Source organism: Phaseolus vulgaris, chromosome 11, assembly GCF_051622355.1.
Source record: "Phaseolus vulgaris cultivar YP4 chromosome 11, ASM5162235v1, whole genome shotgun sequence".
Taxonomy (NCBI): Eukaryota; Viridiplantae; Streptophyta; class Magnoliopsida; order Fabales; family Fabaceae; genus Phaseolus; species Phaseolus vulgaris.
The window spans coordinates 10,303,342-10,316,686 of record NC_143508.1 but is presented as its reverse complement, the minus strand read 5'-3'; the positions used below and the strand labels follow the sequence as shown (position 1 = coordinate 10,316,686).

Below are 13,345 nucleotides of genomic sequence, written 5' to 3'. Positions count from 1 at the left end.
AGCTACCCGCACTACTAACTCATGGGGAAAGATAAATTATTGAATGCTTTTCTTTATCAATGCATGTTTATCACTTCAGGTTTTCAGTCAATTTTAGCATGAAATTTAATTTAGAATTTTTTTGTAATGTATTATCAACCTACAAAATTCTATATTATTTTATAAAATAAAAAGATTAATTATGTAATTTTAGTTTTATATATAGTCCAAATTTATCGTGTTTAAGTAAGAGAAAAACATTTTCTCTCATTAAAAAAATGATCTACATAAAATACTGACCAAGATTTTAAACACTCATGAATGAAGTTAGAAATATTAAAAGTAGATAAAATTTGAAGAATATAAATTAATTTTTGAATATTGAAAATAAGATTGAGCTTGAAAGAGAATGAAGTGTTGGTAAAAAAATGATCTTGAACACAGGAAAATTTGAAATGAAACAATAATTTTGCCATGGCCACCACCAGTGCTGTTGAAAGCAGAGTTTCTCTGTTCCACAATCCGACAAACCTTTCTCTGCTGAGTGGCTCCCTCTCTAATATTCCCCAAAATCCCTCCTTTTTCTCAAGCCTTTTCCCTCCTCTCACTTCCATTTATTTTCTCGTAAGGGTCATCAGGAAGAGAGAGAAAAAAAACACCCCACACACACAGAACAGAACAGAGGAAGCTAAAGAAAGAGAAAGCACATCACAGTTCCACAGAACCTGAACGTAAACGCAGACACCAACGACCTCACTCTCACTTCACCTCACCAACTAAACCACACCCTCTTCTTCTTCTTCTTCTCTGCAACTTTATCTTTCTTCTACCATATTCTCTGCACAAATGGAGGTTATAGCTCTCTACAAGCTTGAGTCTCGTGGGATAGTGTAGATTTTTCCTTTCGCCTTTGTCACTCTCGAGCTCTTTCTTCTTCCTCTTCCCGCTCTCTTTTTCTCTCTACCTTCCTCTTTCTCTCTCTAGAACTACCTCTGCCGGAGGATGGCCATCTCGTGTCGCAAACTGACCGTCGTGAACTTGGATCCGGAGAGAAAGCGAAGCGGGGGGTTGAGGACTAAACAGGCGGGGAGAGGATCGTGCCGTGGTAGTTAGTTTTTCGGGAATGTGCCTTTTGCTCTCTCTCTCTTTCTTCGTGAATGAATGCTAGTGTGACTCCATTGCGTTGGAAAAAGGATAACTTTTTACCGGTTTCGGAACCCCTTTTGCGAGAAACCAAATGGGGTTTTTGCTCAAAGAGGTTTTGAGGACTCTGTGCTCAAGGAATCGCTGGTCTTATGCCGTGTTTTGGAAGATCGGTTGCAACAATTCCAAGTGAGTTTCAAATGCCTTTTTTGTGTGCCTTGAGCTCTCTCTCTCTCTCTACTTTTGGTTTGTGAGAAATTCAGGGAGAATCAGGTTGTCTTGTTGGGTTTTTTTTTCGGTTGGATGTGATTCTGATGCTGGTACTTTCAGAGAAGGGATCTCAAGTGTTTAGATTCTATTTCTGGGGTTGCTTCGTTTTCGAGATAAAATCCACATGTTAGTTCCTGTTTTGGAACTTTATTTGGGCCTTTGTTGCTTCTCTTCGGTTTTGTTTTCAAGAATCTTTGTTTTTTTAAAACGTAAGTTTGTTTTTTTAACTAAAAAGAAGTTCATTTGCTTTGATTTGTAAAGGCACTGTCTATTGATTCAGTACTTGTTTGATTCTGTTTGGTCTTATCTTCTTGTTTCGTTAATAAAAATCTCACCCCTTTCTTCTTGAGCTAATTTGAGACGGTGCTGGTTTAATCTGATAATCTCTCTATTTAATACTAATCACCATGAGGCTTTGAGTATTCTGTTGAAAAATCGGTTGAATTTTTTAGCTGTAAATAACTAAACTCCTGAATCAATTACAAGTGAGAAAAAAGGTTTGCTTTAGCTCAGGATCTTCAACTTGAAGCTTGTAATTGTGAAAGAATTATGAACTATAATTAGTACTTTGTGCTTTGGCTTTATGTATTCTTTTACAGGTAGACATTAACTACAAAAATAGAAAACTGCGGCTTTATGTTTTTTCTTTTCTTAATCTCCTGTAAACCTTTTCTTTTGTTTTTCAACCAAACGGATGAATCTATTGTTGCTTGTGTTCTAAATGTTGTATTTGCTTTCCCACAATGTTTTCTAACATGGCAGTTAGATGCCAAAATATTATGCTTTGACTTTATGCCCTGATTGCAGCTATGGTTTGTGCGTTTGAGTTAACTGAGTATGGTATTACTTGGCAGGCTGTTAATCTGGGAAGATCACTACTATGAACCCTTGCCATCTCCTTTCCCTCCACGAACTGTTGGGATGTCTAATTTTCCATACCGAGATGGGGAGGGGTGCTGGTTTTCTTCTGAGTCTCAACTGGGGATTCAGGAGGAGGACAGAGTCGGTGGATTGATTAACAAAATGATAGTGAATAATTCCGTCAGTATTGCTGGAGAAGGGTTGGTGCTCCCTATTCTGCCTTTTCATTGTTTATCATTATCAATATTTTAAGTGTTTTCCTTCTCATTCCCATCTTACTCAAGTGCCGTCTTTTGTTGTTAACCAGGATCGTTGGACGGGCAACATTTACAGGAAACTATCAGTGGATTCTTATGAACAATTTCAGCAGAGATGCGTATCCACCAGAGGTATGGAGTTGATTATATCCCCCCTGGATTATGTGCTAATAGTTTATGATGAATATCTTGGTTTCCTTTTGAAGTTTGATGGCAAGGCAAATCAATTTTCTATAATCTTCCATTGTCTTGGTTAATTTTTTTAAAAAGGATATTTTTTACTCAGGATGTTGGTCAAAATGAGTGTATATTAATGTAGTATAAGAAGTGAATGACATAAGCCTCTTTTACGTGATAGAGTGTATATATTTCCAAGAATGGTCAAAGGCTTGGAGTAGGTGGACATATGAACTTCTTTTTAATTTCTCTTTATTGCTGTTTTATTTGTAGGTATATCCTGAGTTGCTTTACCAATTTTCTGCTGGAATGCAGGTTCGTGATTTTTTGATGTTTCACAGTAGCAGTTATTATCCTGGTTTAGATTTTATTTACTGTTTCTTAATCGTGGACTATTATTGTTTGCAGACAGTAGCAGTTATTCCTGTGCTTCCCCATGGCGTTGTTCAATTTGGTTCTTTATTGCCCGTAAGTCTTTCTCAAGCTTTCTGTAATTTTAAAGAAACTTAACACTATGTCTCTAATGATATTGTGATGGAAAATGAGATTATGATGACATTCTTAGGATTACAAATAAGTGCTTCAGGTCAACTTAAAAGCCATATACCATTCATGGATCACACCATTTATGGCATGAATGTGTCCATTCTTGAAAACCAAAGAAACGGCATGAGTTCTTTCACTTAGAATGTGCCTATCCTTAAAAGTTCATGATTGTGAACATACCTGAGTTTTCTAGTGACTGAATATACGTGCAGCCAAGTAAGTTGGCTTTTGTACTGCCCCGATGTTACCTAATGCAGCTGTTCAATCTTGTTACTGCAGATAATGGAAGATATTGGATTTGTGAATGATGTGAAGAACTTGATCTTACAATTGGGATGTGTACCTGCTGCACTTCTTTCTGAAGACTATTCAGCAAAAGTTTCTAATGAAAGACTTGGTGTACCCGTCACCGTTGATCCACCTGTCGATACTTCTAACTGCACTCCCTGTGCAGCTAATGGCTCCAACCAACTAACTAATTCTACTCTTGCTTCAAGGCCTGTTGTTCCATTACCTCATCCACCAAGGGGAGAAATAGATAATTACCAGGATTCTGTATTGACACCTCAAACCTATGACCCAAACCAAATATTTGATAGCATTTGCCAACCTAAGGCTCATTCAATGATCAAAATAAATGCCTATGGCCAACAGAAGAAGAGAGTCATCCAGGCTGAAGCTAAAGTGATACCTGCAAATTTGGATTCATGTATGCAACAACATTCTGCTTATAATGCCAGATCTGCATTCAATGAATTAGCTGGCTTCAATCAATCAAATCTTAGTTGCAGCCTTAACTATATGGAACAACAAACATCAGGTGTTGGCAGACAGAGTCACGTTAATCCCAACATGAATCCATCAAGTGCCTCAAATATGCCTCAACTGAAAACAGGTGGAGGCAAAATTCTTGAGCAGAATCTGAGTTCTGGTAGCAATTCACTATTTGGAGGAATCCCAATATGTAGTGGGAGTAATCTTTTGAGGACAAATATGATTAACAGCTCTGTTTCAAACTCTCCCAAAGTACCCACTTCTGAATTTTCTGGAACTCACAAGATTGGGTTTGGACTTCTAAATAACAATTCTACAACTGATGCTAGGCTTTGTTCTGTGCCTAATCTCTGTAATCAATCAGTTACGAGTCACGTGAATCTAGAAAACTCTGCTCAGAACCTTCCCAATGCCTGTGATGCTTTCGTTTCAACTGATCAAAGGATACATGACGATTTGCTTCATGCTGCTCTTAAGATTCCATCTCTTCATCTTGATGAGCATGAGCCTATGGGTGATCGTATCCCTGGTTTTGTTCAAGATTGCCTCAATAAAGATGTTACTAGTCAAAATATGGTGAAAAGGAATGTTAAACATGAAGAGACCTATACTCAACTTCCATCAGGGGATGATCTCTTTGATGTTTTAGGTGTGGATTTGAAAAGGCGACTACTCAATGGAAACTGGGATAAGTTGCTTGCCACTGATTCAGAGGCCAACAGAGAGCGTCTAGATAAAAAGGCAGCATGCATGAATTTGGAAGGTGTATGTCCTGATAATAGCTATTCAGTTAAAGATGCAATATCAGAGAGCGGCATCTTCTCTGGAACGGGCTCTGACCACCTCTTAGACGCTGTAGTTTCAAAAGCTCAATCGGCCCCAAAACAGAGTTCTGATGAAATGTCTTGCAGGACAACATTGACCAGGGTTAGCACTGCCTCCGTTTCCTCGCCTGCCTGCAAGCAGGTTCTGTCTGATCATGTCCTGAAGGGATTGTTTGATTTTCCCAAGAATGGGGCTAAAAGAGCTGCTGGGGAAACAAGTTCTCCTAGGTCTGGGTGCAGCAAGGATGATGCTGGAAACTGCTCTCAAATGACTTCCATATATGGTTCTAAGCTTAGTTCGTGGGTTGAGAATGGTAGTAGTGTGAAACGTGAAAGCAGCGTTTCAACTGGATACTCTAAGAGACCAGAAGAAGTTTGCAAATCAAATAGGAAAAGACTTAAACCTGGAGAGAATCCTAGACCTCGACCTAAAGATCGCCAAATGATTCAAGATCGTGTTAAAGAATTAAGGGAAATTGTGCCAAATGGAGCAAAAGTAAGTAGCCTTTCTTGTGCTCTCTCGCATATCAGTCCTGAACTTTCTGTTTAATTGTCAGATATGGGTGCTGATTTTAATTTCTTTAATTTCTTATTATAATTCAACAGTGTAGCATAGATGCACTTCTGGAGAAGACCATCAAGCATATGCTTTTCCTGCAAAGTGTAACAAAGCATGCTGACAAGCTGAAACATACAGGGGAATCTAAGGTATAGATATCATCCCCTGCTTTTCTGTCAGTATGTTAGATTCATGCAACTTATCAAGTTACGATCTGGTAATTGTTTTGTTTTCACCAGCATTGTATTGATATGTTGAATCGAATAACATTGTATTTGGCCTACAATCTTTTTATATGTGCAGCATGAATATAACAAAAGGATGAATAGCTGACTACTTAATGTTTTACCTTTAGGAAATATTAATGAGGGGAAAATACTGACACTTCATTCTTTCCTGAATATGCAGATTGTTAGTAAAGAAGGTGGATTGCTATTAAAAGATAACTTTGAGGGAGGGGCTACATGGGCATATGAGGTTGGCTCGCAATCAATGGTTTGTCCAATCATTGTTGAGGATCTTAATCCACCTCGTCAGATGCTAGTAGAGGTAATAATGGAAGCTTTATAATTGTGTAAAATCCCTTTATCCATTAAATGTAGGAGTTGCCTCTAATCTGTTGTCTTTGCTTGGTTTTTGCAGATGCTTTGTGAGGAGCGTGGTTTCTTTCTGGAAATAGCTGACTTAATCAGAGGATTAGGTTTAACCATCTTGAAGGGAGTTATGGAAGCTCGTAATGACAAGATCTGGGCACGCTTTGCAGTTGAGGTAATACACTGTCAAGGGAAATAAATGATCATAACTCACAAGTATTATGAACTTATTGTACAAGTCGGTATTTGTAGGGGACTACTGGTTTTCAACATTTGACTTTCTCATGTATAACTGTAATATATTAAACTTTTATATAGATAGCGTCTCGAAATTTGCATATTATCATTTGATGATTATGTTAAATATGCTGTGAAAAGTAATACTGGCTTTGGGTGTTGATTTTGATGTGTCTGCATATCTAAAAAATGCTCATGAATCATGATGAAAAGTTTGTATATTGTGGTAGTCACCTCACAAATTTTGCTTTGCAGGCAAACAGGGATGTGACGAGGATGGAAATATTTATGTCACTGGTTCGTCTTTTGGATCAAACAGTGAAGGGTGGTGCGTCATCTTCATCAAATGCAGCTGATAACAACATGATGGTGTACCATTCTTTCCCACAAGCTACCCAGATACCAGCAACTGGTAGGCCTAGTAGTTTGCAATGAACACCCACTTGTAGTTTGTTGGCATCAAATCCACTCTGAAAGACTTAAGGTGAACATAACTTCGTCTAACTCCTGTTTCACCTCAGTTTGGAGGGGGGTGAGTTTAGATATTGAAGGACATCTCAAATGCATTTGCATTTGTATTATGTACATGCATGTTTCCTCCAGTGCCTTCCAATGGCAGTATTGGCAGTGTCTACTGGTTCTTTAGGCAACTTAGATAACTTGCATCCTTTTTTTTCTTGTGTGAGTAATGCCATTTGTCACCAACTGGGATAAGGCTTTTGTTGATGTTGTTGATGAGCAATGCCATTGGTGTTGTTGTATAGAAATTGTAGGATTTGCAAAGGGGGTGGTCACGAGTTTGCCCATCAATCTCTTGCACGTGTTCCTCTTTAATGACCATTTTTCTCCATGTTTTTTTCTTTCTTGGAGTGGTGATATTGACTGTGTTATAATATACATTTTGTATTAATATCAGCTTTGTGTGGTTTGTATACGAGTCTATGCTAAATGACTGTGATCATATGCATGCATGAATGGTTGTGCTAACTAACTACCTCCATTGGATCAAGGAAATTTTCAACTCCAAAAAGTGATTACATAACTAAGTTTCTTTTATGCGAGAATAACAAGTTATTAATACTTTCTTTTTAAAATTGTATTTGGCAAGGTCAAAGTTAGTAAAAGGTTTAAAGTATTTTCATGGTTTTGTTAAATGACAGGTGATTAAGAATGCAAAGTTTTTGCAATCATATATAGCTGTTAATGATTAGTTCATTGCAAATTTATGTTACGATTAGTTTAGCTACAGTACCATCAAGCAATTAATAATTTTGCACAACTAGAACCCTAATAGTAGAGATAAAGAATAAAGGTTGTGTTTTATTTATACAATTAGTGGTTCCTGTTCTTTTTCCGTTGCATATTAATTACGTTTACAAACAACATAATTTGGGATTTGTGAAGTGATTTCGTTTTTACGGTTATCAACTTGTGTCAGATAAATGTACAGTGTTCAGATATTTTAATATAACAACGAATAATAATTTAAAGATTCAAAATTTAATTTGGAAGAAAAGCAACTAGTTAATTGAAAATTCAATTTATTTAGGAATGGGGATTTTATAGAGAGGGTTCCTATTTTTTTTTTAATTTAAAAGAAGTCAAATAAACCTAAATTATCTTAGGGCTGAATTCTGGAAGGAATTATTAGGTTCATCTATTACAGTAAATGAAGATGAATATTTTGTTTGATGTGATGCTTTAATGTAGCGTAAGTAATCGCACGTAATCGTAATGAAGGAAGAGAGGTTTTGATGAACCCTAATTGTAGAGAAAAATAAATATAAAAGAAACTTTTATTCACTTGTATATATTAGAGAGAGTAAAATACATGGTGTATATATAAGAAAAAGATTAAGACCTAGCTGAAACAGAAAAAGGAAAGTTGGGTCAAATAAACAAAGCCCAATAATTTAAAATAGAAAATTAAATATATTAACACCTATTTGTCAGGCTCAGCTTGGATTTGAGAGTAGAGAATTGTGCGGAAGCAAGGAGCTTGGTGAATATGTCAGCAACTTGCATTGCAGAAGTAATGGGTAGTAGTTTAAGTTTTTCACGAACTAGGTGGCAATCAATTTCGATATGCTTGATTTGAAAAACTTGATTGGAAGCTATTTGAAGGGCATATTTGTTGTCACAGTACAGGGTTGCAGGCTTGGAGAGAGGAAAATGTAAATCCTGAAGGAGGTAAGACAAGTAAGTGGTGGCAAGGGCTCTATACTCGGCTTCAGAGGAGCTGCGGGAGATAGTTGACTGCTTCTTTGATTTCCATGATATTAGGGAGTCTCCTAAGTAGATGGAATATCCAGTGACAGATTTGCGTGTGGTAGGACATGTTGCCCAGTCAGAGTCACTAAAACCACAAAGGTGAAGTGAACTAGTGTGAGAAAAATATAGTCCTGTGCCCTTGAGGTAACGCAAAAGACGTGAGACAGCGAAGGCGATGTCTGGTCGCGTGTTGGTTAAGTAAATTAGACGTCCAAGGAGTCTTCTGTATTGAGGAGTGGCATCAGCATCGAGAGGTGAGCCTTGGTCGGGAGAGAGACGGGAGGTGTGAGTCATAGGAGTGGCCACAGGTGCAGAGTCAAGCATGCCAGTCAAGAGTATACTTGCGTTGACTTAATTGAAGACCAGTACTGTTGCGAGCAATTTCCAGTCCCAAAAAGTAAGTGAGATTACCTAAATTTTTTATCTTGAAGGGATGGTGAAGGGATGCAGTAATTGTATTGATTTCCTCCGTGTCATCACCAGTTAAGAGCAAGTCATCAACATAAACAAGAATAACCGTGAGTTTATCATTATTATATTTAAGAAAAAGAGAGTGATCAGCAACCGAGAGTAATTATTTGATAAAAGAAAAGTAGAAAGTTTGGCGTACCATTGGCGAAGAAGAAATGCATTATTGACATCAAGTTGTTTTAAAATCCAATTTTTGGTAGTGGCAATAGCAAGCAGAAGGCGGAGGGTAGTGAGTTTAGCAACAGGTGCAAAAGTGTCTAAGAAATCAAGTCCTTTAAGTTGGGTAAACCCTTTGGCAACAACTCTAGCTTTGTGGTGCTCAACAGTGCCATCAGAATGGTATTTGATTTTATATACCCATTTACAACCAATAGTTTTCTTTCCTGGAGGGAGAGGGGTAAGTTGCCAAGTAAGTGGACTTTAGACCTAACTCAACCCCATAAAACCGGCTCTGATACCATATTACAGTAAATGAAGATGAATATTCCTTGTCTGATGTGATGCTTTAATGTAGCGTAAGTAATCGCACGTAATCGTAATGAAGAAAGAGAGGTTTTGATGAACCCTAATTGTAGAGAAAAATAAATATAAAAGAAACTTTTATTCACTTTATATTAGAGAGAGTAAAATACATGGTGTATATATAAGAAAAAGATTAAGACCTAGCTGAAACAGAAAAAGGAAAGTTGGATCAAACAAACAAAGCCCAATAATTTAAAATAGAAAATTAAATATATAAACATCATCTTCTAGTTATTTTCTAGTTGTCTAAGACATTGATTAATTGTTTTGCAAAATAAATTAACAAGACAGATAAAAGGAAGAAAATAACGCAAATGGAAATTTAATTAAACTGATTAAGTTTTCAAAATCTGTTCTCATTTCTACTCACATAAAAGTTTTCAAAACAAAACATCTTGGAATATACAGGCCTGAAGAAGATAAAATTTATGGAAAATTTGTATCTCGTTTCTATTTTAGTTAAGTAGTATGTATACTGACATCAATATCTATGTGCTTAAATATTTATCAAATAACTTTATAAAATTTAAAACAAATGAAATATGATATTACTTAAAATTTAATAAAAAAAGTATTATCCTCTTTTCAATGATAACTAGGAATGAAAATACTAATTTAAATGACTAAAATTCCTCTTGACAAATATTTACATCTAAGAATTTTTAGATCAACCTTGCACCAAGCAAATCAAGTCATGTAGCTAAGTTTTTAAACTCAAATTATGTGGAGCAATTCTTCCTGCACCTCCATACTTTCTTTATGCACCTCTATAAAAGGAGTGAAATAATAATTTTACCTTCTTTTTCATTTTTTCCATTGAGCATTCCCTCTTCATCTTTTTTATCTGTAGCAGCCCCATCTCCATGATCACCACCGCAACAATCTCCGTCTTTGACGTCATCGTCATAACTACTCTCATCTTAAATGTCATGGTTGCAACAATTCTTTACCTTCATCGTCTAAGCACAAAAAATTGTATTTTATATATTATACAATCTAGGATATATATATATATATATATATATTTATTTATTTTAAATTGTACAATATAAAATTTTAAAAATTCAGAATACGAATTTTTGTGTTTAGACAACAAAAGGAGAGGAGTTTCTATAGTGATAGTGTTGAAGGTGAGAGTTGTTGTGATGATGGCGTTGTAGGTGGGAGTTGTTGCGGCGGTGGTACTGAAGGTGGGGAGCTAGTGCAACATTGATGTTGGAGGTGAGAGTTGTTCTGACTGAGAAGAAGAAAATGAGTGCTTAATGAAAAAGATGAGAAAGATAAAATTATCATTTCACATTAGGATGTAAAGAAAGTACATAAGTTCCTGAAAAACTTGTTAATTGTAGTTGTTGCTTCATAGAAACAATCACACAAATAAAAAAGATAAATTGATAAATTATAAAATCAATATTAGATGTATGTAACCTAATAATGAAAATCAAGCCAAAGATTGAATAACATGTGAAACACATTATTCGGTGTGAGATTAAGTGATTAATTAATTTCTCATTTAATATTTCAAAATCTCCCTTCTCCACTAAGATATCATTTGTTGGGGGAGTTTTTGAGAGGACACAAAATAATTAACGTGATTTTACTAGAAACTCTTAAAAGAATAGAAAATCATTTCTTTTATTTGAAATTTTATATTTTTTGTATTAGAAAAATTTAGGGGAGTTGGATTTGGAGGACTCATCAAGGTCACAACAAATCTGAAAGCTCAAAATGTGTTTACTCAATTACTTACATATAATCCACTATCAAAATCTTCACATCGAGACCAAGATTCAATCTCAAGTTTTTAAGACATGAGTTTCATTTCTTATCAAATGACCCATCTATTTTAATCTCCATTCAAAATCTTTAATATCCTAAATACTACATTTATTATACAGATAAGTGTCTTAATCTCTAGTCGATTTGTGATGTACAACACACCTCCCTCACGCTAAGGCTACCAACTTGTGCGTGAGACTATATATCATAGGTGATTTGATAACAGTGGTCTGATAGCAAATGACCTGATAAGCCCATCAAACAATCTTCAGAATAGGCTTGAAATGACTTTGATACCATATTAAGAAGTGAACTTTAAGCCTAACTCAACCTCATAAAATCGACAAGTGAGATTTGCACCCACTTATATACTATGAGATGTCTTAATCTCTAGTCGATGTGAGATTTCCAACAGTTAACGAGACTTCCAATTAATTGAAATTTCAACAAATATTTTATTAAAAAATTAATTATTAAGAACCAATATAATATATATGATTTTTTTTTTACTATAAACCATGTTGACATGACAACGATTTAAAAATAACTATCTAAAATATAAATAAGCTAATTGTTGTCTATGTATTAAGTTTTATTCTCCTTCAAACCAATAATACACTAAAAATGTTACCTATTTTATTGTAAGTAGCACTTTAGTGGACAATTATGGGTCATGTCTTACAAAATTTAGATATTTTAAATCATATTAAAGTGTGAATATTTTAAATAATGTTTTTTAAAATTGGGTATTTTAAACCACATTAATAAAAAAAAATGGTTACTCTCCGAATCTAAACCTTGAAAATCGAGAAGCATTGAAATTTTCGTCCTTCTCCCCGCAAGCCCCTTCTTCCAGTTGACACTTGACAAGAGAATGCTTATAAGGTTTGCGTCAAAGAATAGTGAAATCTCAAAATAAGGAGAAGAAGAGAGATACATAGATTCGAGAAAATTAATTTTAGATATAAAAATATAATTAATTACTATATTAATTAAATTATATATTATTTTGTAAACTAAAAATTATTAATATTTAAATTAATTTTTATGACTATAATTAATTAAATAATAAATATTCAATAATTAATTATATAACTTATTTATTTTGAATATTTTTTTTAATATTTCAACCTACTTCAAAGAGTTTATAAATTCAGGTTAATCTTAGAATAAATATTTACTTTATTCTCTTATTAATTTTTATACCCTTATATTATGTAAGTTCTTACTCACTTAAACGTTGAGAATCTTTAGTGGATCTTTTCTCAGACTTCATCAACAACTTGGTGATCAACCTTTAGATATGTATCAACTTAATTTTATGGGAATACCAATTTGTCTACCTTGAGGGAATTACGATCCTTTCTGATAAAATTATTTAGCATCCACCGTGGGACAGGAAAAGTGATTCCAAAGAAAATTCTTATTTCCTTAACCCTTGATTGGGGAAATGAAAAGGTGGTTCGAAAGATGAACCATTGTTCTCCTTAAACCTTGACTGTGAAGCTTGTTCTGACACACTCAATCTCACATTACTTAGAAGTCGAGACAATATATATATATATATATATATATATATATTGATTAGCAAAAAAAATAAAAAATAATAAGAAGTATTTTAGAGATATCCCAACCCTTATACATCACATCCTAAAGAGTTACCGTCTACTTCTACTTGTTCAACTTAATAAAATATAAAAAAATAGATAACTACTCTAGCAGAACCTACAAGAAGAAAAACAAATCACAGTCTTGTCTATAACAAACCAGAAAATACTATTACATAAAACATAGCAAAAGAATAACAACTCAATTACCTTTTTTAAAATATCTCATATATTCCAAAGGTTCCAAACAACAATCTAAATAAGAAAAATTGATTACATATTCCTTCACCAGTATCAACGACCAAACCTTCATTTGTGCAATAGTGAAAACTTCCACGTGATCGACTCTACAATTTTTAAAAATACATTGTGTTTCCAAATCTCTCCAAACAAAATATAATTTAAATACATATTTTTTTTAATTATGGGAAATATTTTTAAAAAATAAAATTGTGATGGTTCCAATCATAATAAC

General features: G+C 34.6%; 1 protein-coding gene across 1 annotated transcript; it reads left to right on the top strand.

Moving 5' to 3' along the window:
- The first annotated feature begins 374 nt into the window (after positions 1-374).
- LOC137832056 (transcription factor LHW) lies at positions 375-7,154 on the top strand. The gene is made up of 10 exons (XM_068640033.1): positions 375-1,311; positions 2,247-2,453; positions 2,561-2,642; positions 2,961-3,002; positions 3,096-3,155; positions 3,513-5,327; positions 5,438-5,539; positions 5,799-5,939; positions 6,033-6,158; positions 6,476-7,154. Exons 1-10 carry the CDS (start codon positions 1,217-1,219, stop codon positions 6,653-6,655), a joined length of 2,850 nt encoding a protein of 949 aa, XP_068496134.1. The 5' UTR covers positions 375-1,216; the 3' UTR covers positions 6,656-7,154.
- The last annotated feature ends 6,191 nt before the right edge of the window (positions 7,155-13,345 follow it).

What these genes read in the sequence shown, in the direction of transcription:
- LOC137832056 (XM_068640033.1), top strand. Translation starts at nt 1,217, where the DNA reads ATGGGGTTTTTGCTCAAAGAGGTTTTGAGGACTCTGTGCTCAAGGAAT. An exon ending in GTCAGTATTGCTGGAGAAGG is followed by an intron (nt 2,454 to 2,560) that starts GTTGGTGCTCCC and finishes GTTGTTAACCAG; the next exon opens with GATCGTTGGACGGGCAACAT. An exon ending in GAGATGCGTATCCACCAGAG is followed by an intron (nt 2,643 to 2,960) that starts GTATGGAGTTGA and finishes TTTTATTTGTAG; the next exon opens with GTATATCCTGAGTTGCTTTA.